Genomic DNA, 26,629 nt, shown 5'->3' with positions numbered 1-26,629 from the left:
CAGCGCCGCGGGCCTTCCCCTCTGTCCCCGGACGGTCTCCATAGGAACGCATTGATTGATTTTCAATGCATTCCTATGGGAAACCGTGCTTCGCAAGACGAAAAACTCGCAAGAAGAAAAAACTTGCGGAACGAATTAATTTCGTCTTGCGAGGCACCACTGTACCACGATGTGGACTTTGAACCAGTTTGGGGTGATATATAGATGCACCACTGCCCACCCCTAGTTGCCTTGTTGAGCTGCAGAGTGTTTTTGAACTGCGGCTTAGCCAGAACGCTAAACTACTGAGAAAATCAGGAAATCAGGCTCGGGTAACTGCAATGTGGCTACCCTTTCTCTGCCCAGCTATTCAGCTCAGTGAAAGCGGGAGCGATTCCGACGTGGAGTCCAGTGCCGTGAGACCCAAGCAGCCTCACGTTCTTCAGGAGAACACGCGAATGGGCATGGATAACGAAGAGAGCATGATGTCCTACGAGGGAGCTGGAGGAGAGACATCGCATGCCCTGGAAGACAGCAATGCCAGGTAACCATAGACAAGCGTGCTGTTGGAGGCAGTGAGCAAGTGCTTGGCTCTCACGGATGTAGGGTGGCAGGGCCCAGTTCAAGCGACTCTCATGCAAATGCTTACGAGGCCCGGGCCTCTCTGCTCTTTACTGCTCCTCTGTTGACTAACTCATTGCATTTCTGTGCCCTCCATCCAACCAAGTTCTCTGGGCCAGTTGCTCAAACATGAAAATGCTGAATGCAATTCACAGTTAAAATGGGTTGGGGAGAGAAATCGCATAGTGGGAGAAAGCCCAGCAAAAACCCCAACCGAAACCATCAGAAAACACAGCAGCTAAAATGACGAGAGCAATTCCTTTTTTTCAATTGCTGTGATGCCGGAAGCAGATGAGTAACATCACCAAATGCTATCGGAACAATCCTTTAGTAGTAACTCTGGGGTGCCATTTCATGGCTTCTTTTGTAGATGTGATTCATAGGCCTAGTTATGGGCAGGATCACAGCCTTGCCTTTCCTTTTAAAATGTATTTGGAATAGTTATTAAATGTACATAAAATTATGAAGCGTGGAGCATTAAACCTATGCATTGCTGTTTCAGCTGCCTTTGAAAAGTTTGTTCTGTCTCTAAAAGGCTTTTTAAAAAGCTGAGCAGAGTTCAGTCTCTGGGCTTCTGCCTGGAACACATACATAACCACATCCAGCACAGCAACCCAAATTTTGCAGTCTCGAGTGCTAGTTGTGGCGGTATTGCTTGCACCAGAGCGGTGTTTCCCAAACTCAGGTCTCCAGCTGTTTTTGGACTACAGTTCCCATCATCCCTTCTAGCTAGGGACGATGGGAGTTGTAGTCCAACAGCAGCTGGAGACCAAGGTTTGGGAAACCCTGCACCAGAGGAGATGGCCACCAGCTTAGATGCTTTACAAAAAAAAAAACACAGGAAAAGTCTATGTTCTCCTGCCAGAGGCAGTCTGTTTCTGAATACCTGTTCAGAATTACAGGTGGGGAGGATTCTATTGTCCTCAAGCCCCACTTGCGGGCTTCTCTCATGGGCATCTGATAGGTCACTGAAAACGGGATGCTGCACTGGACCTGATCCTGCGGCACTCCTGCCGCTAAAAACCTGCAGAAAAGCACCAAGTAAACGCTAATCTGCCACACTTTCGTGTTTCCCTTCACCGCATGGTTTCTCTTCTGTAAAGCGCTCGGCATGCACGATCAATAACGAACGCATCATGTGAAGTTTTTCTCTATCTGCAGTTACGGTAGCTACGAGGAACCAGACCCCAAATCCAACACCCGAGATACTAGCTTCAGCAGCATTGGGGGTTACGAGGTCTCAGAAGAGGAAGAGGAAGAAGAGGAGGACCAGAGGCGTGGCCCTAGTGTGTTAAGTCAGGTTCATCTGTCGGAGGATGAGGAAGATAGCGAAGACTTCCATTCCATCGCAGGAGACAGTGACCTGGATTCAGATGAATGAGCCCCTTTCCTGGGGGATTGATAAATTTGCACCCTGGACTCAAATGTAAAGATTTTTTGTTTGCATCCAAATGTGTCTCCTGCTAAACTGGAGACACCTGTTTTGGTCCTTTTTTATATAATTTGTTATTGTGTATAAAGGGGTGTGTGTACATATATAATAAAAAATTACTAGCAACTGAATGAGGGCTGTTCTTTGTTCACACAAGCACTCATGACAAAAGTCTCATTTTGCCAGCAAATGCTGTATATTTGCCGATAGTGTTTTTCCCCAGCCAGATCTTAGTTCTGACACCTCTCAGGTGGGTGCCATTGCCATTCTAAGAGAAAAAGGGGAAGAGTTCCTGTTCAGTTCAGACACCCTTTCCCCCCTATGAAAATAGCACTGGAGATAGTTTGTATTAATTTGTCCATTCCTGGCATTTTTGAAGAAAAATGTTGTAAGCTTTGGAGTTTAAAATGGCTGACTTGCACAACCCTTTTGTCACGTATAAAAAGGTAAAGGTAAAGGGACCCCTGACCATTAGGTCCAGTCGTGGCCGACTCTGGGGTTGCGGCGCTCATCTCGCTTTATTGGCTGAGGGAGCCGGTGTACAGCTTCCCGGTCATGTGGCCAGCATGACTAAGCCGCTTCTGGCGAACCAGAGCAGCGCACGGAAACACCGTTTACCTTCCCGCCGGAGTGGTACCTATTTATCTACTTGCACTTTGATGTGCTTTCGAACGGCTAGGTTGGCAGGAGCAGGGACCGAGCAACGGGAGCTCAACCCGTCGCGGGGATTCGAACCGCCGACCTTCTGATCGGCAAGCCCTAGGCTCTGTGGTTTAACTCACAGCGCCACCCGTGTCCCACATTTGTCACACATGCTTTACTCCAAAATACCTTTTTGTTTCCAAGCAAGGATGTTATTGCGCACAGGCTTTGTTGATACCTTAGCATATATAGCTGAATAACCTCATTTCTGGAAAGGGTATTTGGGGGAGTCACCCCTCCTCTTCCCCTGCTCCAACTTTCCAAATGCTCATCTGGTTGGAATGTGCCTATGAAATGTTAAAACGGTGCCTGCTTGGACGATGAGGAGAAAGGGGCTGTGCGTATACATTATGTGGCTGGGACATATCTGCACAAACGAAGGTTGAGCGTTCATAAGAGTTGCAGCCACTGCTTCTGCCCTCTTGATTTGACACAGGACTAATTAATGAGGAATAGGTCTCCTCTAAGATGACGGGATTTTAAAAGATGGAACGAAAATATCCATCTATGTTGCTTTGGAGAATACTAGAGATGTGCGGTTTGGAAGTTTTCTTCTCCATTCAGCAGAAATCCAACATCATTAATTTCAACTCGTAGCTGAATATTAAACATTTCTATTGCAGTGACCCCAGGGTCAGTGCTTGGCCCGACCTGCAGAGCAGGTGAAACATAAGGTGGAATTGTGGGAACAGGGACCTAACATTCATGGGAGCAAAACAGGAGCGCGCTTTTCAGAAATCATCTTTACTGTCTACATGACATACAAGTAAAGGCAAACATTGCTTCAACCATTTCCATGCCTTGAAAGCAGGCATGAATTTCTGGGCATCTTAATTCTCATTTTAAACTGACTGCCTTAATCCCCGATCCTTGAACACTCTTTAAATAGTGTTTCGTTTTCAGAAAAACCATCCTTGAACTTTACAAGCACCTCTTCCCTGTTGGAGATGGTGACAATCACCATCTTAAGCCAGAGATGGGGAAATCTTTTGGCTCCATGGTCCAGATCCCTATCAGGATCTGGCTTGTGGGCCAAATTTAAAAGGTGGGCAATCACTTGAGTTTACAAATGGCGTCAGGGGATGTGGTGCTTTGAAGTCCTGAAATTGGGGCTTCAAAGCACCAGTGGGCAGTGAGGCACTGCAGAAAGCAAGGTCCTCACCCCAGTTTTAACAGTGAAACCTGTTGTAGTCAAATAAACCTTTATGAGAGATTTTGATGAGGTGATGTTGGGGCTTAGGATTAAGAACTATACCTAAATAAAATGTACCTGAGATGTAAAGGGTGTGTGTGTGTGTGTGTGTGTGTATACATTCAATTAGTTTCCTCATCTTGGTTTAATGTGTTATTTTATACTTTCAGAACTGGAAGGGGAAAACAATTATAAAGAAGAAATGGAATAAACCCTCTCTCTGTCCCCATACTTTCATATTAAAGCTTTCAACAACACAGATATCGCTGCAACCGTAGACAATGCATAGCTTTTTGGGTTTTTTTAAACCTGCATTTAAATGCTACCGGAAAGAATATTACACACTAAATTCATAACGCATTAAATGCCGCTTCAGGATAAGTACTGAAAATTGCTAATTATGTTTCGTACAGTACAACAAAATTTCAGTTCCACTTCTTCCCTAGTGCTTTGCTAAGAGATCTTGTGCCCATCATTCATTATTCCTGAACAAGCAATTAAAAGGGGGGGGGCAGGGAAAGTAACCAGCAATGGAAAGTGCACAACGGTTCAAATGAACGCAAAAAATCATTAATTAGGAGAAGCTCAGAATCCCAGGATGGATTCATCCCATAGCATCTCCTCCTCTGTTGGTCCACTGGCTCCCGCCTTCTTTTTCTCCTTCTTGTGCTTCCTGCTCTCCTTCTCACAAGATCCGCCTGTATTTCCTCCGTCCTTACTCTGCTTCGATTTCGACTCGGCACTTGAGTCGACGTCCTCTTTCTTTCTCTTTCTCTTCTCTCCGCCCTTTCCAAAGTTTGCGTCTCCTTCGCAGCGCGGTTTTCTCCTGAACTTAGCAAGGGGTGGGCGAGGGTCGCCGTCTTCCTCTCCTGAACATTCTTCCTCCTTTCTGAATGTCTTTGGCGACTTCTGGCTCCTCCTATGAAAGGCAGAGCTACTATCGGAAGGCAGATGTTTGTAGCCATCGATGGATTCGGATGATGGGTTGCAATTGTCACTTTTGTAGGTGGCCAGTGGAGATGCCTGCTTTTCTAGGGAACCACCTGTGCTGTGCTGAGAAACGGGTGCATTTTCTAGTTTCGGCAGGTCTCTGTACCCTGGCGGCCAGTGGGACAATCTGCTTCTAGCAGAATACAAAGGTGGACATGTTTCTGAGAAAATGCCAGAATACTGCCCTGGTGTGTTAGCGTCGCCGGAAAACTGATCCTGATCAAATCCAAAGCCCCGTTCGTGGCCATTCAAGGCACCACACTCTTCCATTTGAAAGTCTTCTTCTGGCTTTCTGAAGTGGGTCTTTGGTTCCAGCCCCCTGGCTTTTTGCACTTTAATATAATCTTCCAGTTCATCTTGGAAGGAGCCGTATGTTTTCCTGGAGTTCGTTATTAGATTGGAAATCATGGTTTCTCTACAAGAATAAAAGGGAGAAGAGATATAATTGTGGCGGGAATGAGCAAAAATAACAACAACATGATTTTTAACCAAATTGCCTGAAGTCAGAAAGAAAGAAGTGCCTGTGGACCAAAATGTCAGCTGAATGATCTATAGTTCCACTTTAAAGGTAAAGGGACCCCTGACCATTAGGTCCAGTCGTGGCCGACTCGGGTTGCGGCGCTCATCTCGCTTTACTGGCCGAGGGAGCCGGCGTACAGCTTCCGGGTCATGTGGCCAGCATGACTAAGCCGCTTCTGGCGAACCAGAGCAGCGCACGGAAACGCCGTTTACCTTCCCGCCGAAGTGGTACCTAATTATTTACTCGCACTGCGTGCTTTGGAACTGCTAGGTTGGCAGGAGCAGGGACCAAGCAACGGGAGCGCACCCCGTCGTGGGGATTCGAACCGCCGACCTTCTGATCAGCAAGTCCTAGGCTCTGTGGTTTAACCCACAGCGCCACCCGCATCCCACAGTTCCACTTTAGCACCACCTAGATTCCTGCAGTATTATTCTACCCACATTTCACTGGGAAGCAAGTCTGGATTTAAAGGGGCTTTTACATAATACGTGCGATAGATCAGTTTTTGCCCGTTTCACACTGCTGAGAAACAAATCCTTTGTCGTCCCAGTACATGCATATGTATTAGGGAGCTGAATTAAGAGAGGGTGTACTTGATCCTGCTCTCCTGTGATATAATTTGATGGAAGATGTAGGCCTCACACTGAGAGCCAGTGTGGTGTAGTGGTTAAGAGCGGTAGTCTCGTAATCTGGGGAACTGGGTTAGCGTCTCCGCTCCTCCACATGCAGCTGCTGGGTGACATTGGCTAGTCACACTTCTCTGAAGTCTCTCAGCCCCACTCACTTCATAGAGTGTTTGTTGTGGGGGAGGAAGGGAAAGGAGAATGTTAGCTGCTTTGAGACTCCTTAAAGGGAGTGAAAGGCGGGATATCAAATCCAAACTACTACTACAGTGGTGCCTCGCAAGACGAAAAGAATCCGTTCTGTGATTCTCTTCGTCTAGCGGTTTTTTCGTCTTGCGAAGCAAGCCCATTGACGGATTAGCGGATTAGTGCTATTAGCGGCTTTTAGCGGCTTATCGGACCAGCTGATAAGCGGCTTAGCGGCTTAGAAAAAGGGGGGGGGAGGAAAAAAAACCCGCAGGAACTCGCAAGACATTTTCGTCTTGCGAAGCAAGCCCATAGGAGATTCGTTTTGCGAAGCACCTCCAAAACGGAAAACTCTTTCGTCTAGCGAGTTTTCCGTCTTGCGAGGCACTCGTCTTGCAGGGCACCACTGTACTCTTCTTCTTCTTCTTCTTCTTCTTCTTCTTCTTCTTCTTCTTCTTCTTCTTCTTCTTCTTCTTCTTCTTCTTCCTCCTCCTCCTCCTCAAGGCTTTTCTGCAAAGACTTCCCAACATATTTTGATCAAAGCTCTTCCTCAGGGGCAAAGGGTCTTCCTATATCTCATTTGGGTACACTAATTAAAAGCCACTCACTCAGAAGCACATCTAAGAGCTGCTCTTCCACTTTTCTTGCTGCTGCTACCCCTGTCCTGCCATTTGAACAGTGATAGGATGCCCTGGGATAAAGGACCTTTTCAGTTATTAGCCACTTCTCTTTACAACAAGTGAGCTCACAAGTGACTTGCAATACAATACAAATGTTCAACCAATACAAACTAAAACAATATGAAAGCTAAAAACATTCCTGCACATAAAAAGTAGTCTCCTCCATCCCACCCACTAAAGGAGACCACAATTATCTGAAACTCTCCAAATTAAAGCCAAAAGCATGACTGAAAAAACATTTTTGCCTGGTGCATAAAAGTGATGGAACATGCTCTCCAGTGAGGCTCACTTGCCTAGATTAATATGCTTTTTTTAAGGTGTCAGGTACCTTATCTATCTATCTATCTATCTATCTATCTATCTATCTATCTATCCATCCATCCATCCATCCATCCATCCCTGCTGTGGTTATTTTTAGCATTGCCTTTTGCTGCTGTTTCACTGATTATCATTTTATGTGCTGCTGTAAAACTGGCCTGGATGAAGGGCAGTATAGAAATCCTTTAAAGCAAGAAAATCCATAAAACAGCGGTGGACGAAATAGGCCTGTTCTGCACAGCTCTTCTTAGAAGCCTTGACACATTAGTCCACTGCGCTTGCCTGGGGAACTTGTGGGAGATGCAAATCAAGTGGAACTTACACTAATGAGAGGTGGTTATGTTCCCCCCACAAACCCTGTGCTTCCTTGAAGACACCTGCTGCACCGTAAGCATGAAGAAAGGTCACAATACCCACCACATTAAAAAGGTAAAGGACCCCTGACAGTTAAGTCCAGTCGTGAACGACTCTGGGATTGCGGCGCTCATCTCGCTTTAATGGCTGAGGGAGATGGCGTTTGTGCGCAGTTTTTCCGGGTCATGTGGCCAGCATGACAAAGCCGCTTCTGGCGAAACCAGAGCAGTGCACGGAGACGCTGTTTACCTTCCTGCCGGAGCAGTACCTACTTATCTACTTGCACTTTGATTAGCTTTCCTGCTAGGTTGGCAGGAGCAGGGACTGAACAACGGCAGCTTACCCCATCGCGGGGATTCAAACTGCCGACCTTCCGATTGGCAAGCCCAAGGCTCAGTGGTTTAGACCACAGCGCCACCTGCGTCCCCTATCCACCATATTAAATGCTCCTTAATTAAAACCACAAAAGAACTTCAGAGCATGGGAAGTCACCCAAAAGATATATAATTTGGCATTGAATATTTGGCTTTTTTGATTGCATTGTAATTTAGAATGTTTTAATGTGGTTTTTTATTGGATTGTTAAAATGGAAACTTTAATAAATATTAAAAAGAGAGTTGGGGAAGTAAATAAAACGGACAATGAAATCTTCTGCAGGAATTTTAAAAAACCTGAAAGAGCAAACTGAGGAGATATCTCCTCAGAGAGGATGTCCTAAAGTTGATGCTACCCAGTGCTTCTTTTCTTAAAAAATGTTTAGGGGTACTCTCATTTTCCTACTCATATTGAAAATACTGCCCACTCAACGAGGCCAAACTTAGATTCAGAAAATGTTTAGGAGTATGCGTACCCCTGCGTCCCTGAAAAAAAGGACTGCTGTTAGAGAACTGAGCAGCAAGGTGCTTTCAAGAGAAGAAAAATCTCTTCTCCTCTGCCTTCTAAGAGAAAGCTGCACAGGTACAGAACCATAGCTGTCAACGTTTCCCTTTTTTTAAGGGAGATTCCCTTATTCCGAATAGGATTCCTCTCAAGAAAAGGGAAAAGTTGACAGCTGAACCCAGATGAAGGACTGCACAGAGATCACTACCCAGTCTTTGTGAGGCTCCACTGCAAACATTAGCACACACTTCCCACACTGAACTGTCAGTCTTGTTTGTTGGGGGGTTGGGGAGAAGAGAAAAATGAACACACTTACTTTATCTGATGCTTATTTCCTTGCATGTGCGACTGGTACATTTCTATGGATGTGAGACTGATGCTGCATATGGGGCATATATACTTGCCCACGCCAACTGCTAAAAGAACAGAGGGCTGCAGGTTAAACAGATTGCAATGAAAATGGCCCCAGGGCACGTCCAAAACGTGTCCGAATTCCTTGTGCCATATCTCTCTGCCCACCAATTCCTGGAAAAAGTCTTCCACTAACTGACAGCTGGATACGGTGTTGTGTGTTCAGAGAATATTTTTAAATACAGGGAAGCATTCCAGGAAAACAAGGAATCCCCTCTGCAGCAACAGCCACGAAGTCCCACGAGTCTGCTGACCATGTAGCTTGGTTCTGAGCCACGCTCAATGGACAGCGTCTCCCTGTGTCGCCTGCTTACCATTGGCCTGGGATTCCACGGGAACGGCCTCAGATCCCATCTCGGTCATCAGCTTCTTGCGCGCTTCGTTCCTTTTGTGCTTCTTGCCCACGTAGTGTTGGTGGGCCATAAGCGGGTTGTTGAAGGGCGCCGAGCAAAGCTTGCAGAATTTATCCGGATCGTCTAGATCCAACGTGGCTTTGCAGGATGGCGACGTGTCTTTCACATCAGTGTCCTGCGAGGCGTTTTCAACAGATGGCTCCGGCAGAGATGGAACCGTAGAGGGACCTGGGAAATAAGTGCAAGGAAGGAGGGTCAGCTCTCCCAACAAAGCAGCCAGAGAAGACACTGTAATGGCCCTGTGAGTCTTTCGGTTACGCTGAGAATATATTCCATGCAGCTCTTATTTATCAAGAAGGAATGCCCGACATACAAATACCGTATTTTTCACTCCATAAGACGCACCTGACCATAAGACGCACATAGTTTTTAGAGGGGGAAATCAAGGAAAAAAATATGCGCAGAGCATGTAAGCGGCTCTCGCTTTTCTTGCTTTAAACTCTCCCGTCCCTCCTCCTGCTTCGCTGAGAAGCCAGCAGAGCAAGCTGCGCAGCTCTCGCTGAAGCCAGCAGAGAAAGAGCGACAGCTGCGCAGCGCCTCTTCTGCTGGATTCCCAGCAAAGCGGGATGAGGGACGAAAGGGAGCCCTTACAAGGGAGCGCTGAGCAGAGCCTGGCAGCAGCTCTTGCTGGCTTTTCCGGGAGGTGGGGGAAGGGACAGGTGGCTCTTTAAAGAGTGCGCGGCTCCAGCAAGAGCCTCCTGTCTGCATTCACTCCATAAGACGCACACACACTTCCCCTTACTTTTTAGGAGGAAAAAAGTGTGTCTTACGGAGCAAAAAATACAGTATGCCTCATCCCATGTGCGTCTATCTCTCTGGATGACAACTACACTTGGTGGGGAGCTGTTATAGGTGTAGCCTCCTGCAAGCGGCTGGTTGGCAGGCCTAAGTCAATACTTTCTCCCTTTCCTGCACTGTGCAGAAAGACCAGGGGACAGGCAGAAGTGAACAAGGGAGCAAAGAAGAAGGGAAATTTTGCTTTCCTTGTTCCTGTCAGGGACTGGACTGAGGAGGAATGGTGGAGACCCCCCACCCCTTCCCTGCTGCACTTCCCTGAGAAGAGGGAGACAGTATAGATTTAGAACAGTGGTTTGCAGAAGGTCACAGTTCAGAGGCTGCAGAGGGGAGAAGCTGGGAAGGGGAGAAGAGGGAGAAGGTGGGAGAGGAGTAGGAGGGAGAAGCAGCACCAGGGGAGAGGCAGCTGACAGACTCTGTCTTTGGAAAGCATGCCAGATCCTACCCACCCCTCTCCCAGGTGGGCATTGAGAGTAGGAGAGCAGAAAGCTCAGAGGCAGAAAGCTCAGATCAGCCGGTGAGGGGATGACATATGATAGGAGAGATGGAGGGCGTAGGACTTTACTCGGAGCAACGCCATTACTGGAATGGAGAGGCACTTCTCAAAGCCTCTATCTGGGAATACTGAATAATGGACTTGGTAAGAACTCTTCTTGTTATCAACTTCTTGGCTGCCCACCGTGGGAGGGACTGGATTCTCTGAAGCCTGACAGTTCCTTGGATTCAGCTAAAATGTTGCACCACTTTGCCCTGACAGAGGACAGAGTGGCCGGGGCAGCCCAGTCAGATGGTTGGGGTATAACTAATAAAATTATTATTATAAAAAAACCACTGGGTCTTCACCAGGTTCTGGCTGAGCGTTCTGCACAGGCTGCTGTGCCTGATCTTCCGACAGCCGTTTCAGCTTCTTGGTGTGAATCTTTCCCAGGTAGTGTGACTGAGCAACTATTGGGGACGTGAAGACCATATTGCAAAGCCTGCAGTACGTGTTTTCGTCCACATTTGGGTCCATCTGAAATCAAAGTGTGAAGACATTTAATCCACCAGTGCTAAACCGATGGGAAAATTCTGAGAGGAGAATGAGTGGGACAGAGAAAGGGAAAGGGAAAAGGAGAAAAACTGGCATATATGGTGCAAACAACAACAACAACAACAACAACAACAACAACAGGGTTTAGGACGCAGTTTAGGATTAAAAACATATTCCAGGTCTGAAAAGGTTTTGGTCTTAATCAGCAACTAGCCATATAGAGCAGAGTAGAAAAGAAGATCTAACTCCAGGCTGGATCCGGAGCTCCCCCGCCCGGCTGGGCCATTCTGATAGGTGGCTAGGGACAACCACTTGCCAATCACCTGATTCCACCATGACGTCAGGCGAACAAGCAGCTCCCTTTGGGCAGCAGATGCCACCCTGGGCAAGGATTATTTGCATTGCAAAGCTCCCTGCAATTCAAGCTTTTGATTCAAAGAAATAATCGGAAATGCACTCTCTAACTATGCTCTTAATTCTTTGCACCAAAAACATTGTCACTTCATGAATTTGGTGTAAAGGTAAAGGGACCCCTGACCATTAGGTCCAGTCGTGACCGACTCTGGGGTTGTGGCGCTCATCTCGCTTTACTGCAGTGTTTCCCAACCTTTTTTGGGCAAAGGCACACTTGTTTCATGAAAAAATTCTCGAGGCACACCACCATTACAGCCCCGTGACGTCAGCGCGCAGCGTCACGCCGGGAGGGACATGAATTGCTAGCAAATTACATAATCACCTCCTTGAGGGCTGGCTCATCTTCTCCGAAGGCAGAACCCCATTAATTAACAGCACAGACTCACACCATAGCCAAGACGAGGGGGGAAAACCTCAGTCATGCACAGTCATGCACATGTGGGGGCTAAATGAGGACGAAGACCGGGCAGAGAGCAGGGTTCAAATCACCCCACCTGGCCAGGACAATCCCTGGGTGCTCCCTTGGGCCACTCGCCTGACCCACCTCGCAGGGCTGTTGTTGCGAGGATAACACGGGGAGAACCACGCGTGCCCCCGGGAGCTCCTTGGAGGAGAAAGCAGGCGATGAATGCAATGCACGAAATATATGAGAGGCGACCAGTTTTGCAGGTGAGGGGCCCCCGCCAGCCTCTGCTTCCAACACCTGGCGCAACGACGCCGAAGTTTCCCCCCGGGCTCGGCTCGGGGAGCAGCGCTGCTCCCCCCCGGCTCCCCTTCGCCCTCCCGGCTCTCTCTGCCGCCCACTGGGGACCCCCTTCACCTGCCAAGTCTGGAGCGCCGGTGGAAGTTGCATGCATGCATGCAGGGTGCCGCGTTGCCATTGCACTGCACTGCACTCCATGCAACGCCTGCACGCATGCATTGCCTTGCACGCCCGCCAAGGGGTCTCCCCGCGGTCCGATGCGTCCCCTCCGGCGCGGATGCAGCATTGCAAAAATACCCCCCGCCCCGACGCAGCCCTACCTGGGGGGCAGCCTCCGCCTCCGCCGCTCCGCCTCCGCGGGGATCCCCGGGCTCCATCCTGCCGCCCGATCTCCGCAGGGGCGCAGGCAGGCTGCGCGGGGTCTGCGTGGAAGAGCCCCTGCCCGCCCGGCCGCCGCCGCGCTCATTCCATGGCCGGGAGAAGAGCGCTTCAAACAAAACGCCCGGCCCGCCAGGCCACGCTGGGAAACGTAGTTCGCGCACCCCGCGCGGGCGCGGAGCCCAAGGGTGAGGGGACTACGGATCCCGGCAGCCCCCGCGCCGGGGACGGAGGGGGAAAGGCCGGGTGCAGGGATGGAGGGACGGGTGGGCGAGCGAGTGAGTGAGTGGCAGCCGCCAAGCCTTGGCCGAGAGCCAGGAAGGGCCTCCCCGGAGGAGGAGGGAGGCGCAGAGCGGGAGGGAGGGAGGGAACCCCAGGGGCCATCTAGTGACGGCGCCCCAATCGAAAATTTGACTTAAAAAAAAAAATCTTTCGAATTTTTTAATTTTTCCCGCGGCACACCAGGCAACATCTCGCGGCACACTAGTGTGCCGCGGAACAGTGGTTGGGAAACACTGCTTTACTGGCCAAGGGAGTCAGCGTACAGCTTCCGGGTCATGTGGCCAGCAGGACTAAGCTGCTTCTGGCGAACCAGGGCAGCGTACGGAAACACCGTTTACCTTCCTGCCGGAGCAGTGCTTTCGAACTACTAGGTTGGCAAGAGCAGGGACCGAGCAACAGGAGCTCACCCCGTCACGGGGATTCGAACCGGCAACCTTCTGATTGGCAAGTCCTAGGCTCTGTGGTTTAACCCACAGTGCCACCTGCGTCCCTCTTGAATTTGGTACCTTTGCCTTTTTGCCATGCACGGCATGCTCCTGGCTCTTCTTCACTTTAACCACAGCTTGAAATCTCCCATTTCTGATTGTGACAGGCACAGGAAAGGTGGTCACAGTTTCCCCCAAACTGGCTGCCAGCCCAATCTCTGATACCTCCCAGGCTTATGCTGAGGATGAGATAACATTACCTGGAAATTCACATACTGTAACTTCTGTTTGCTGGGCTCCTGGGCATCCTTCTGTTCACTATGCATCTGTAAATAAAGCCGGACTTTCTGAGCGTGCCTTTTGCCCTGGAAAACAGAAGGATTGGTTTTATATCAGGATGCACCTTGGGGTTCTCTTTTGAGATAAAATGAGTAAGGCCTGGAATATACGGTACCTTTGAAAAAAACTTGGAGAACTGCAATGTTTAGAGAATTCCTTAGCTATAAGAATAACAAGGAGAATAAAACCTTCTTGCCTGCCAACATAATATGGACTTGTTAAGTATGATGGAAAAGTCCCATACCAGCGACTGTGATGATAAGAAGGGGTTAAGATCGGAACTATGATATTGGGAGAAAACGCAGGAACAAAAGCAAAAGATTTTCTCTGGAGCGGCCAGAACATGGGAAGTCCCATTAAATTATTTAATTCAGAATATATACAGTGGTACCTCGGTTTACATACGTTTCAAGGTTACATACGCCGCTAACCCAGAAATATTACCTCGGGTTAAGAACTTTGCTTCAGGATGAGAACAGAAATCGTGCTCCGGCGGCGCGGCAGCAGCAGGAGGAGGCCCCATTAGCTAAAGTGGTGCTTCAGGTTAAGAACAGTTTCAGGTTAAGAACAGACCTCCAGAACGAATTGAGTTCTTAACTCGAGGTACCACTGTAATTGGCCTTTTTATTTGTTATGTGATGTAGCATGATTTGATATGTTATTAATTGCAATGTTATTAATGAAAAATTATTAAACATTTTTTTAAAAAAAGAGAGAGAATTTCTTAGCTGTGAGAGAATATTGTCCCCATTTCACAACAGCAGCAATTGCCTGCCAGCTTCAAGTGCTTGCGGTTACCTCTAAAGCATTAAATAGCTTGACCCCAGATACTTACGAGACTGTCTCCTCCTCTGCCAGCCTGGCCACTACCTAAGCTCTGCTAGAGAGTTTCTTCTTTGCATCCCAACAGTGGCCAATGCATGGCTGGCTGGGATGCAGGACGGCTCGCGACTCTCCTTACAGAACCTACGAGCCCCATCAGAATGAATGGGAGCCACGGAAGAGCTCTTTGGTGGCCTAGCACAGCTCCCGCCCCTTTCTTGTCTTGTTTGGTGCAGGGCTTCCTCAGGCAACGTGCCTGCAGAGGCTCAAGTGTCCAGGCAGGACAAGGAGAAGGGAGAGAAGGGAGCGTGACAACACAGACAGTTCAGAGGCTACTTAACGTCTCAGAACGTCCACAGCAGCCGATGCTAAAATGCTCAGGGGAAAACTTTAACAAGCTGGTTTAGAGAAGAGATTAAATCAAAGTGGCGCGGGATAAAGAAAAATGGATCCCATGCCTTTAATATGTTGGTTTCACTGGCCAAAGCAATGTTATTAGCAACGAAACAAGACAAATGTTTTACAGTGGTACCTCAGGTTACATACGCTTCAGGTTACAGACTCCGCTAACCCAGAAATAGTACCTCGGGTTAAGAACTTTGCTTCAGGATGAGAACAGAAATCGCGCAGTAGCAGCATGGTGGCAGTGGGAGGCCCCATTAGCTAAAGTGGTGCTTCAGGTTAAGAACAGTTTCAGGTTAAGAACGGACCTCCGGAACAAATTAAGTACTTAATGCGAGGTACCACTGTACTTGGGTTGGGGTGTGCGTCTTAGGAAAATTAATACTTACCTGGCAGGGGAGACACCATGATCATTAATAGCTGTGGCCCTATATTGACATGTGTTCAGGACTAGGAGAAGCGACTGTATGGCAGGACAGCATGAATATGCATCTTACATGGGATAATATCGTTACGGCTGTCAGGAGATGATGTAACCCGTTACTTGATCTTTTCCCAATGGGTCTAAGAGCACAGATGGCTAGAACAGGTTTCTTCAATGAACAATTGTGGATGGTGATTACAAGCTCATGGGGATTCTTAAGACTTACCAGCCAAGGGTGAAGTAGGGCAATTTTGGGCATGACTTGTACTGCAACCCACAGAGACAAGTCTGAGTTTTTGCAGGTGGCTTTGAGGAGACAGTCCCCCCTCCCCCAATATGCTGCCTATTTTTGGAGAAAACCCCTTGGTTTTACTCTATCTATCTATCTATCTATCTATCTATCTATCTATCTTTGTTGTTTATTTCTAAGCTGCTTTGGGCTGCCCTGGGCATGATAAAAGCAACCAACAAATTTAATAAACAAATAAAATAAATGAACTGTTTCAAAGTGCAACACTCTATGTCTGGGTGTCTGCCTATTCAGTTTGAATATTTATAAACGAACAGATATTCTAAAAATGCTACAATTCTCTAGTGGACTCTCCTCCCAAGGAAATTGAGCCTGTACTGGGAAACACTGAAATGTCCTTTGCTAGGAGTTAAGGGGTGTGTGTGTGTGTGCAGGAAACACAACTGACATATTCCGCTCCAAAAGCTTACCTCATAGTGTGCAGCCCTTTGCGATTCAAACTGCAGCACAGCTCCACAAACTTTGCAGAAAGTGTCTGTGCACAGTTCTTTCCTTGTCACTTCATCCAAAGTATCATCTAAATGAATGATTAAGGATATAGCAGTCAATAAGCAGGGCAGTGATCTGATTACCTTTAGCGTTTAGCAGAGACTTATTCAGCCCACAATTTTGATCTTGGAACTGAGGGACCTATTTACCGAACGCTTATCCTGATTTGTTTGCAGAGAAGTTAAGTCTTATCAAGGAATTGTTATCCCTCACTTTTCTTCCTACAAAAAGTCTGGGTTGTTCTTTTGAGGGGGTGTGTGCACAAGTGACAAATCCACTTTAACCAAATCTGTTGGTCTCTGTGTTAATCCAACTGGCAAAACAGTGTCCATCTCGAAGCAGCCCTAGTCTAATTCCTATAACATCAGGGCTGTAACGTCCAGCCTATTTTCTTCTATTTTTCTACTTAATCCCCCAACCAGTGTTCTGCATAGCATCTAGCTCAATTAAGAGATACACAGAACTCAGAAGTTTGGACACTTTTTGGCATGTCTTATTAATGGTATTGTTCGGTTGTGGGTTTTGTAGATTCTACTTTCCTTACAGGCCAGTACAGCCTCAGGGGTTAATAAAGGAAGGCAGCTGCAGACAGGACAGACCTTATGCTACAAAACCCATCACTATTGGCATTTAGGAAATTGTAATGAATTTTAAGTGGCTCTTGGGCATTGTGGACAAAGTTCAAGCACGATAAGGATTCCTGCTTCTCCAGGACCATCTGAACTGGTCCTTGGAGATTTGTGCCAGATTTTGTAATACAGTACAGGCAGGTCCATATAGTAAAAGCTATGGTTTTCCTAGTAGTGATGTATGGAAGTGAAAGCTGGACCATAAAGAAGGTTGATCGCATTCTCCCATTCCCACCACCCTTCTGAGTAATACCCCTCCCCACCTTCTCACTATATAGAAGGATCTGGCAACTTCTGTTTCAGTGTATCTGAAGAAGTGTGCATGCACACGAAAGCTCATACCAAGAACTAACTTAGTTGGTCTTTAAGGTGCTACTGGAAGGAATTTTTTTATTTTTTTTTACTATGGCAGACCAACACGGCTACCTATCTGTAACTTGACTTTTGAGGTATTCATTTAGGCACTCCCATTCTTTTTTTACTTCACTTTTTGGTTTTTGTCTTATTATGTCTGTCAATTTGGCTAATTCTAAGTATCTAAGTTTATGTGGGTTTCTGTGCACATGCTTCGAGGCAACATGTGACGATATCCAGCTGAAGCCCAAAATCCATTTACATGGATAAAGATTCAATGGGAGTCAATGGCTTTCTGTAAACGAACATAAATCAAAATTTAAGTTCTAAATTTAAAATAAAGTACCCGAACGTGAGGACTTGCTTGTAAAAACACGTTCTAAATCGTTATCCAGAATATAGTTTTTTCCCCCAAGATCGGCCAGGTATGAACGCTAGTAGCTGCTCAAATCTACTTCGGCAAAGTCTATTCAGAAGGAAGCCCCACTAAACTGAAAATTATAGAATTGCGGTGTCGTCAGGGACCCTGAGGATCATGTAGTCCAACCCTCTGCAATGCAGGAATCTTTTGTCCAGCGTAGAGCTTGAACCCCCAACCCTGAGATTGTCATGCACGGTCAACTAAGCCATCTCAGTCCAACCAGCCGGGCTCACTCCCAAGTAGGTACAGTGGTGCCCCGCAAGACGAACGCCTCGCAAGACGGAAAACCCGCTAGACGAAAGGGTTTTCCGTTTTGGAGGTGCTTCGCAAAACGAATTTCCTATGGGCTTGCTTCGCAAGACAAAAATGTCTTGCGAGTTCCTGCGGGTCCCCCCCCCTTTTCCCAAGCCGCTAAGCCGCTTATCAGCTGATCCGCTAAGCCGCTTATCAGCTGATCCGCTAAGCCGCTTATCAGCTGATCCGCTAAGCCGCTTATCAGCTGATCCGCTAAGCCGCTTATCAGCTGATCCGCTAAGCCGCTTATCAGCTGATCCGCTAATCCGCTTATCAGCTGATCCGCTAAGCCGCTAATCCCGCTAATGGGCTTGCTTCGCAAGACGAAAAAACCGCAAGACGAAGAGACTCGCAAAACGGATTCTTTTTGTCTTGCGAGGCACCACTGTACTTATTCTGCAAGGTTACGTGTGAACAACCAAACACAGGGCAGAGTTGCAGAGTGGAACATTCAGGTGCCACTCTACAAATGCACATTCACATCAGATTAATTAAAAACTTTTTGATCAGTTGACAAGCTGGCCCTAACTAATTGGGCACTTAGGAAACAAAAACATTTCAAGGAATTAAACAGGGATCATCATTCCACTCCCCTTCTCACACAAGAGGCACATGTGGTGACATGCGGTATGCCGCATTTTAAAACAAGAAAGAATGCTTTAAGATTACTGTATTATTTGTATGCAAATTTATGCAGATTTTGTAAATACTCATGCCATGCTCCTGAGGCAATTGCCATGTTTAATTCTTTTAATTATTAAAACTTTAATTCAGCTTTGCATATTCTTCTTCACATCCACATTGGTCTGGTTTGAATACCATGGCAAACCATGCTTTAGCATTATGAACAAGGTATGGGGATGCAGGTGGCGCTGCGGGTTAAACCACAGAGCCTAGGACTTGCTGATCAGAAGGTCAGCGGTTCGAATCTCCGCGACGGGGTGAGCTCCTGTTGCTCGGTCCCTGCTCCTGCCAACCTAGAAGTTCGAAAGCACGTCAAAGTGCAAGTAGATACCTTCCGGCGGGAAGGTAAATGGCATTTCCGTGCAGTGCTCTGGTTTGCCAGAAGCGGCTTAGTCATGCTGGCCACATGACCCGGAAGCTGTACGCCGGCTCCCTCGGCCAATAAAGCGAGATGAGCGCCGCAACCCCAGAGTCAGCCACGACTGGACCTAATGGTCAGGGGTTCCTTTACCTTTACCTATGGGGAGCTTTGGTCTCATGTGGCCCTGTTCCCCTTCCAAAGCACTGCAAGATCAGAAACTTTTGCTTCCATTGATGATTAACCACATTTTAAACATTATGTCCGAACCCTAAATGTTGCTTATAAACGTACACTTACGGATAATCTGCTTCACCAAGCAGCTTTGACATTTAATGGATTTAAACTGGAGGTGGAAGCGCAGGCCCAAGCTTGCCTCTGATTAATTTCGAAAATATCCGTGATCTTTTTGCCAACCAGTCCCTGCACCCCTCGTGTTACATGCAGAAGTGGAACCAAGATGGAAGGGTTGGGGGTTCTGAATACCAGCTACAAGGAGGACTACTGCCCTCAGACTTCTAGGCTTCTTGTATGCAGGATGCTGAACTTGAAAGGTCTGTGGTCTGATTCAGCAGGGCTCTCATTCTACAATGCCCTGTTGCTTTGAGTTAGCAGAGGATCACAAGACATTCCTGCAATTGCAGGAGTCCTCACAAAAACTACGTCTCCCCAAATCCCCTAAACATTGCACCCTAATGCTGTGTTACCTAGATGATGAAGGCAATCTCAGGAAGTTCTCCCCCCTCAATCCTTCTTATGGCATGGCTGTTGCTTCTCCTGCTGTTTGAAGAGCAAAAGGTAGGAGGAAAGTGTGTTTTGGGGGTCTGGGGAACAGCAGGTGCCAGGAAAAGGAGCCCCTAATTCTTCCGCAGCTCAGATTCTCATAATGGATGGAGAATACACCCTGCAGCTCCAAAAACTCATCTCTCATTTGTGGTGGCCTTTTAAGAGCCCCCGAATTTAGTTTTCGAGCTTGGTTTGGAAAATCTTTGTCAACAACTCTAAAGTAAGCTCAAAAATGCTTTCGGTGCTTAGAGTGGCCATGTTGTTTCCCTTTTACAGTGGTACCTCGGGTTAAGTACTTAATTCATTCCTGAGGTCCGTACTTAACCTGAAACTGTTCTTAACCTGAAGCACCACTTTAGCTAATGGGGCCTCCTGCTGCTGCTGCACTGCCAGAGCACAATTTTTGCTCTCATCCTGAAGCAAACTTCTTAACCGCTTCCTGGATTAGCGGAGTCTGTAACCTGAAGCGTATGTAACCTGAGGTACCACTGTATTTGGGTTGCAATCCATTTCACTTTGCTTAGCTCCTGCTAGCTTTCGTCTCGGCAATTTCACGTGGTGTATATTTCTTATGAATGTACCCCATGCGGTGAGAGCAGTTATTCACCACATCAGGGGGCCTTGCATATTTTTTTCCATACATGGGAAATGCCAGCTGTAGAAACACCGATGAAAAAGATTCACCGTGTGAAATTGGTGCAAGAAAATAGTATTGGAGTGATTTTGCCATGACATAAGGCCTCGAATTCTTTCTTGCCCTGCTTCCATATACTCATGTCCCACTATCATCAGTTCACAAAAAACTCCAGTCCAACGTGTCAGCCAGCCATTTATTGTTGGTCCTGAGTAGAGGCGGCAGGGTCTGCCTCCCACCTTTTGCCGCGCTTTACGCAAGTTCAGCAGCACGCTAGCACCACTGCTGCAAGTTTCCTGGTGTCTAATGCGGAGTGAGAGAGTTATTTCACATTAGGCATTCCTGCATTCCATCTCATAATTTGATCTTATGTTTATTGCCTCTCAAAGTGGCACAGTGGCATTTTGCTCAGGGCTTTGAGCCTATGAGTTGTCTCATATATTGCCGCATATATAATTTGTGCACTGTAAGCATTCAACTTGTTTTGAGCGGAGAATTGGTGGAGAGAAGAACTTGCGCAAGCAAGATAATGACTTCTCAACTCACTGTACAGGAAAATACATTTCCCTGCTTGAGGAAGAAGGGGCTTAAACCCTGTGGAAGAGCACATATTTTCCATGAATACGTTCCCAGGCTCAATCCATGCCACTCCCAGCTAAACGATCTGAGTTAGAAGGTCTGGGAGCCCCATTTGATGGAGACCCTTGGAGAGTCACTGCAGATCAGTGGGGCGACAATTTGTGGCGTGCATGAACCTGGAAGAACAGCACGCGACTCAGCTCTTAAATCACAATTGTTCCCCTAGTTTGCTGCTTTGTGCAGTTTAAACACAGTCTCTTAAGGATTAGAGAAAGAGAGAAATCGCCTGCTTACTAACCCCAAGCAGAAGATTGTTCTGTTGGGACAAATATTTGGTTGGAATGAAACTTCAGGAAAGAACAGGCCTCCTCATGCCTCCATTTAAACTTACAAACACCTACAAGAAGGAATAATAGAATTGTAGAGTAGGAAGGGACCCTGAGGTCATTCCCCTGCAATGTAGGAATACTCAGAATGAAAGACTCTTCCTACTACAAATCAGAGTTACAGCCTATATCAGAGTGGTCCGACATGAGGCCTGGGGGCTGTAAAACCCCCAGAATTCAATGGGCCGTGCCTGTTGCTAAGTGTGAATAGCATAAGCCTTGCTCATCACTTCTCATTCCTCTTTAGGTATAATGAGCTCAACTGAAGAAAGAGAAGAGATGGAAAGGAACAAGTGGCAAATTTAATTATAGTGACAAAATTCTACTGCCCTTGTCTCTGTATTTTCATTGTTTTAAATAATGAGAAAGGAAGTTAGAAATCAAAAAGAAAAAAATTAAAAATCCATACCTAAAGGCCGTTGTGAAATCTGCTGGGATATGAATAAGGATTTATGACCTCACAAGCTGTGACAATCTGAGTGAGTGATATTTTAAATCTCTTACTGAAGCACACACAAAGTCCAATCACTCAAAAGGAGAGGTACAAACTCTGACAATTATTTGGAATCTACACCAAACCTCTCTTGCCGTAAGTGGCATACATGTTTTCTGTAAGGCACCACACGTGTGATACAAACTAAGGTCCATCCATCTTCAAAGACCACATGAATAATGTAATACCACAGATCAACTGTTAAGGTGGCGGAGATATACCTCAGTGGCAGAGCACACGCCTGCATGAAATTTTTTTCCAAAGTTAATTCCAACTTGGATAGCAGGACGGGATATCAGAACCACTCCAAGCTAAAGCAGATACCACAAGGCTTTGATGAACCAGGTGTCTGATGTAGTATGAAGCAAGATTATATGAAGACGTTGAGGGGAGGCTACTCAAATCTGCTGATGACACCAAACTGGGAGGGGTAGCCAATGCCACTGAAGACAGAATTGGGATTCAAGATGACCTGAACAGATTGGAGAACTGGGCCCAAACTAACAGAATTTCAGTAGGGACAAACGTCAGGCTTTACACATAGGCAGGAAGAACCAGCTGAACAAATGTAAGATTGGGGACACCTGGTCTGCCGGTAGTACATGAGAAAAGGATCTAGGGGATCCTAGTAGATCTTAGTAGATCTTAGTAGAACAAAAGCTTAATATGAGTCGACAGTGTAATACAATAGCAAAAAAAAAAAGGCTAATGCTATTCTAGGCTGCATCGACAGAAGTCTGGTGTCCAAATCAAGGGAATTAATAGTACCACTCTATTCTGCCTTGGTCAGACCGCACCTGGAATACTGTGTCCAGTTCTGGGTGCCATAATTTAAGAAGGATATTGACAAGCTGGAATGAGTGCAGAAGAGGGAGACCAAGATGATCGAGAGTCCAGAAACCAAGCCTCATGAGGAACGATTGAGGAAGTTGGCTATATTTAGCCTGGATAAGAGGAGACCGAGAGGAGATAGGATAGCCATCTTCAAATATCTAAAGGGCAGATGGAGCAAGCTCCTGCATGGGAGGGGACAACCTGAACCAATTTATTCAAGTTACAAGAAAGGAGATTCTGATTAAGTATCAGGAAGAACTTTCGGCAGAAATGACTGGCAGAATTCGTGACCAGGGAGAAGAGTCGGTGGAGGAAGACTGGAAGAAATTTAAAGACTACCTGCAGAAGCACTGCAAAATTAAGGAATGTTAAAACGGTGTCTCATGGAAAATAAGTGGTATTGGTAAAAAGATTTCTAAGAAAATGTAAATAAGGATTGATAACTGGAAAATTGATATTTATAATAGGTTAATATCTGGAGTGAGGATAAATGCTAGAGGGTAAGGACTTGCTGAATTTAATATTTGAACTGGAATACAAAATGGGAGGTGTGAGGAGGTCAAGAAACTAGTGAATGAAGTATAAGATATGAAAATACTAATCTATTTTCTGTTTTGGTTTTTCTTTCCTTTCCTTCCCTTCTTTTGTTAACTGTTTTTTATTGTGTATTTTTTATGTGTTTTGTTTTTGTATTTTTTCATTTTTGTAGTTTTTCTTATGTTTAAATTTTGAAACTTTTCGTTGTGAAACTTTAATAAACATTATTTTTTTAAAAAATAAGTATCAGGAAGAACTTTCAGATGGTAAGGGTTGCTCAACACTCAAAAGAGAGGTGGTGGACTCTCCATCCTTGGAGGTTTCTAATCAGCTGTTGGATGGCCATTTGCCATGGATGCTTTTGTTGAGATTCCTGCATTGCATGGGGTTGGACTAGATGACCCTCAGGATCCCTTCCAACTCTTCAATTTTATGATTGTATATGGGCCAAAAGAAATTTCTAACTCAAATGATGTGTTTTAAGATATTTTTCAAATGTTTGCTTTCTGAAGAGTTGTGAGGTTTTTTTTAGTGGGTGTATTGGATGAGATTTAAGATTTCACTCACTGTTGCTGTATATTTTTCAGAGCCAGTAAAATGTTGTAGGGAGGAAATCTCTTGCCACTCATTCCTGGGAGGTGTTGCAAGTCTGATTCTCTGTGAGGTGGTCTCCAAGTCTGGTTGTTAATGGATTCTCGGACAGTTTGCCTGCAATGTGCTTTGACTACTGTAGCCACCCTGTGGTACGAAGTGAGCAAGTTTTGGCTGCACAAAGGATTCTTAAAACATGATGGTCTGTGTGGTCAATACTTATGGGGGGGGGGGAGTTATATTTCCCCATCTTTTCCATGTGTGTTTTCCATGAAGCCCACTGTGCCATTAGACCCCTGCCACACCACTGCATTCCTACAACATCACGATTGCTTGTTTTCAAACTGATGACTGCTGTTTGTCATTTATTATGGTGGGGGGTTTTTTTGCCAGAGAAGCCGCTTTTGAGTGCTTACCAGAACTGTGTGATACAAAGTCCAAACCAATAAATCCAACACAACGCCGCAGAAACTCTATATGCAAGAATGACACTAGAGCTAGCGCAGACCTTACAGTGGTGCTTCGCAAGACGAAAAGAATCCGTCCTGTGATTCTCTTCGTCTAGCGGTTTTTTCGTCTTGCAAAGCAAGCCCATTGACGGATTAGCGGCTTATCTGCTGATCGGATCAGCTGATAAGCGGCTTAGCGGCTTAGAAAAGGGGGGGGGGAGGAAAAAAAACCAGCAGGAACTCGCAAGACATTGTCTTCTTGCGAAGCAAGCCCATAGGAAATTTGTTTTGCGAAGCACCTCCAAAACGGAAAACTCTTTCGTCTAGCGAGTTTTCAGTCTTGCGGGGCACCACTGTATTTCTTCCAAGTTCACCTAAGCAACTTACTACTTATCTGAGCAGATGATGTGCATGTTCAGCATAATATGAGAGAAGTACACCTGAGCAGGACACACCCAACCCTTACTTTGCTTGTGTTCTCCCTTTGGTTTTGTTTGTAACATTACACCACTCACAAGGAGGCGGCTCACCTATTGGGTTGGTTCCCTGTCGACGTACCCCAACCTGCCGCCCTTTCAGCACCTGGCGCTGTGCTGGTTTTTCCTCTAATTCAGCATGAATCTCGGGGGTCATGGGTTCGAGCCCCACAATGGACAAAAGATTCCTGCATTTAAGGTGACTGGACTAAGATGCCTCTTGCCATCCCAACACTTCGTTTCTATGCATGTGTGTAATAGAAGCTGCACAGAAACTCTACCAAAGTTTAATTGTGTGTGTGTGTGTGTGTGTGTGTGTGTGTGTTTTAAGGATTCTCCCCCATTTTTAGTTTTTCTTATTTTTTTTTATAAGCCGCCTTGGGTCCCTGTCAGAGGAAAAGGCAGGGTATAAATAAATAATAATAGTAGTATTTTTTGTAAATAATAATAGTATTTTTCTTAAAATAATAAGGTTCCTCTTCTAGCTGCTTCCTCTTTCCCAGAGACTCACCACACCATTATCAGCCACTTTTGCTCTACCCCGTGATAGGAATTTTATGGTCTTAGATATATGGTAATGTTCATAAGTGCACCAACCAAGCACGTACATAGATCAGCACAGGAAGGCCAACCTGGAACCATTTTGCTTCCTAAACTGACCAAATGTTTTCTCTGCAAGGTCAAAGTGGGAAACCTCCCCATTGTCTCTTTCCTCATGAATCCTGTCTTAAGGACATATTTAAGATATGAATAGGGTGTGAGCCTGTGACATGGCCCAGGAACTAAGTATTTATCATTACAAAGGACTGGCCAGGCTACCCAGGCAATCTAAGCAAGTAACCTGCCAGATAAACAAGGACAGGAGAAAAACAACATTCAAATTTCTGTTTTAAGACCGCCTTTTCTGTGATGTAGGTATGATGTATCTGGGGGGTGGTCTTAGATTTCACCCCTTCTGTGATGTATGTATGATTTTTCTGGGGGTGGTCTTGAGCTACAGGGTGGCAATTTCAAAAGTCCATATAAGGCCTTGCGCACCATTGTTCTGGGTTCCTCCTCTCTCCTGCGGGCGAGGGGAGCACCCTGTTGCAACAGATCCATAAAGATCAAGCTTACTAGCTGCTTTGCTTCTCAATATTCTCTGGTTGGCCTCTGTTATTCTCTCCTACCAACAGGGAACCTATGTAAGGACTCTATATGGGCTCTTGGATACCCCATAAGGGAAAAGGGCAAATTTTGTTTACATCACCCCCCCACTAAATCCTAGAAAGCCCCCAATTTACCTGAAACAACCCCCCCCAGTCCCTGCCAGCTTCCTGTGCGTCACTTCCTCCTCCTCCCGCGCCCCTTCCTCTACCTAAGAGTTGGGGTGGCCACTCAGCTCACCACTCACCTGCTCTCTGGCCGCGGGGGGGTGGCGGCAGCGGGGGGGAGGGGGCGCCCCCTCCCCCCTCTGCCCTCTCCCGCCCCACAGCAGCAGCAGCAGGTGCCGCCGCCGCCGCCGCCATGGCTGGGGAAGCGGGCCCCGCCCACCTTCGGCGGCAAAGGCCTCGCGGGGGGGAAGCAGCCGCGACCCGGAAGCAGAAAGCGGCCAGCGTCGGAAGCCGGAACTTCACATCCGCAGCAGGCGTCTCCTCTCGAACGGCTTTTTTTTTAAAAAAAAAATAGCTTAGCTCCGCCCCGCCAGCCCCGCACCTTCCTGGTTGGTCTCCGAGCCCCTGTCAATCACTGCTCCGCCCCAATCAGGTGCTCTCTGTTCAATAGGATGTAAAAGCGGTCGGGATTGATTTGCAGTTGCGCTGAGGGGAGGGGGGGGAGCGCTTATGTTTGCTGGAGCTGGCGAGAGCAATGCTGTTTGGCAATGTATGGACGATGACCAAAGGTTCCTCCACATTTGGTCTGCTGCTGCTAAGCACAACATTGCAGGGGTGTTGCAAATTGTTCCACCTTGTCCCAGTTCCAACATGCAGTGTTAACAGCGCACCACATTCCAGAGGTATCCTAAGGACAC

General features: G+C 46.7%; 2 protein-coding genes across 10 annotated transcripts in view; one reads left to right on the top strand and one right to left on the bottom strand.

Moving 5' to 3' along the window:
* The window catches only part of LOC310690468 (transcription initiation factor TFIID subunit 1), a 50,757-nt gene extending 48,594 nt beyond the window's left edge, over positions 1–2,163 (top strand). For all 8 annotated transcript variants that reach the window (XM_083469392.1, XM_083469388.1, XM_083469390.1 and 5 more), the window contains 2 exons: positions 346–523; positions 1,762–2,163. In XM_083469392.1, the coding sequence (XP_083325518.1) occupies positions 346–523; positions 1,762–1,981 (398 nt within the window). In that variant the 3' untranslated portion in view covers positions 1,982–2,163. The remainder of the gene's footprint in view (positions 1–345; positions 524–1,761) is intronic.
* A 1,299-nt stretch (positions 2,164–3,462) lies between these two features.
* Positions 3,463–26,164, bottom strand: KRCC1 (lysine rich coiled-coil 1). Of its 2 annotated transcripts, none has more exons than XM_083469886.1 (7): positions 26,012–26,164; positions 16,035–16,141; positions 13,588–13,692; positions 10,939–11,107; positions 9,202–9,468; positions 8,793–8,892; positions 3,463–5,331 (listed from the first exon to the last, which is right to left on the bottom strand). In XM_083469886.1, the coding sequence occupies exons 1-7, from the start codon at positions 26,124–26,126 to the stop codon at positions 4,512–4,514; spliced, it is 1,683 nt and encodes a 560-aa protein (XP_083326012.1). In that variant the 5' UTR covers positions 26,127–26,164; the 3' UTR covers positions 3,463–4,511. The 2 variants fall into 2 exon arrangements, with proteins under 2 accessions (XP_083326012.1, XP_083326013.1); XM_083469887.1 differs by lacking the exon at positions 26,012–26,164 and adding an exon at positions 24,673–24,857.
* Between the last annotated feature and the right edge of the window lie 465 nt (positions 26,165–26,629).

Source organism: Podarcis liolepis (genome assembly GCF_965112155.1).
Source record: "Podarcis liolepis genome assembly, chromosome: 13".
NCBI lineage: Eukaryota > Metazoa > Chordata > Lepidosauria > Squamata > Lacertidae > Podarcis > Podarcis liolepis.
The sequence above is the reverse complement of the archived record's forward strand: the minus strand, read 5'-3'. Positions and strand labels throughout refer to the sequence as shown.

Bases quoted from the DNA above. Each gene is read 5' to 3' on its own strand.
- KRCC1 (XM_083469886.1), bottom strand. From the start codon at position 26,126: ATGGCGGCGGCGGCGGCGGCACCTGCTGCTGCTGCTGTGGGGCGGGAG. The intron at 11,108-13,587 runs GTAATGTTATCT...CTTTGATTTCAG, and splicing joins TACAGTATGTGAATTTCCAG to ATGGACCCAAATGTGGACGA. The intron at 9,469-10,938 runs GTGAAGACCCAG...CTTATTTCCCAG, and splicing joins GAACGCTCAGCCAGAACCTG to GTCCCTCTACGGTTCCATCT.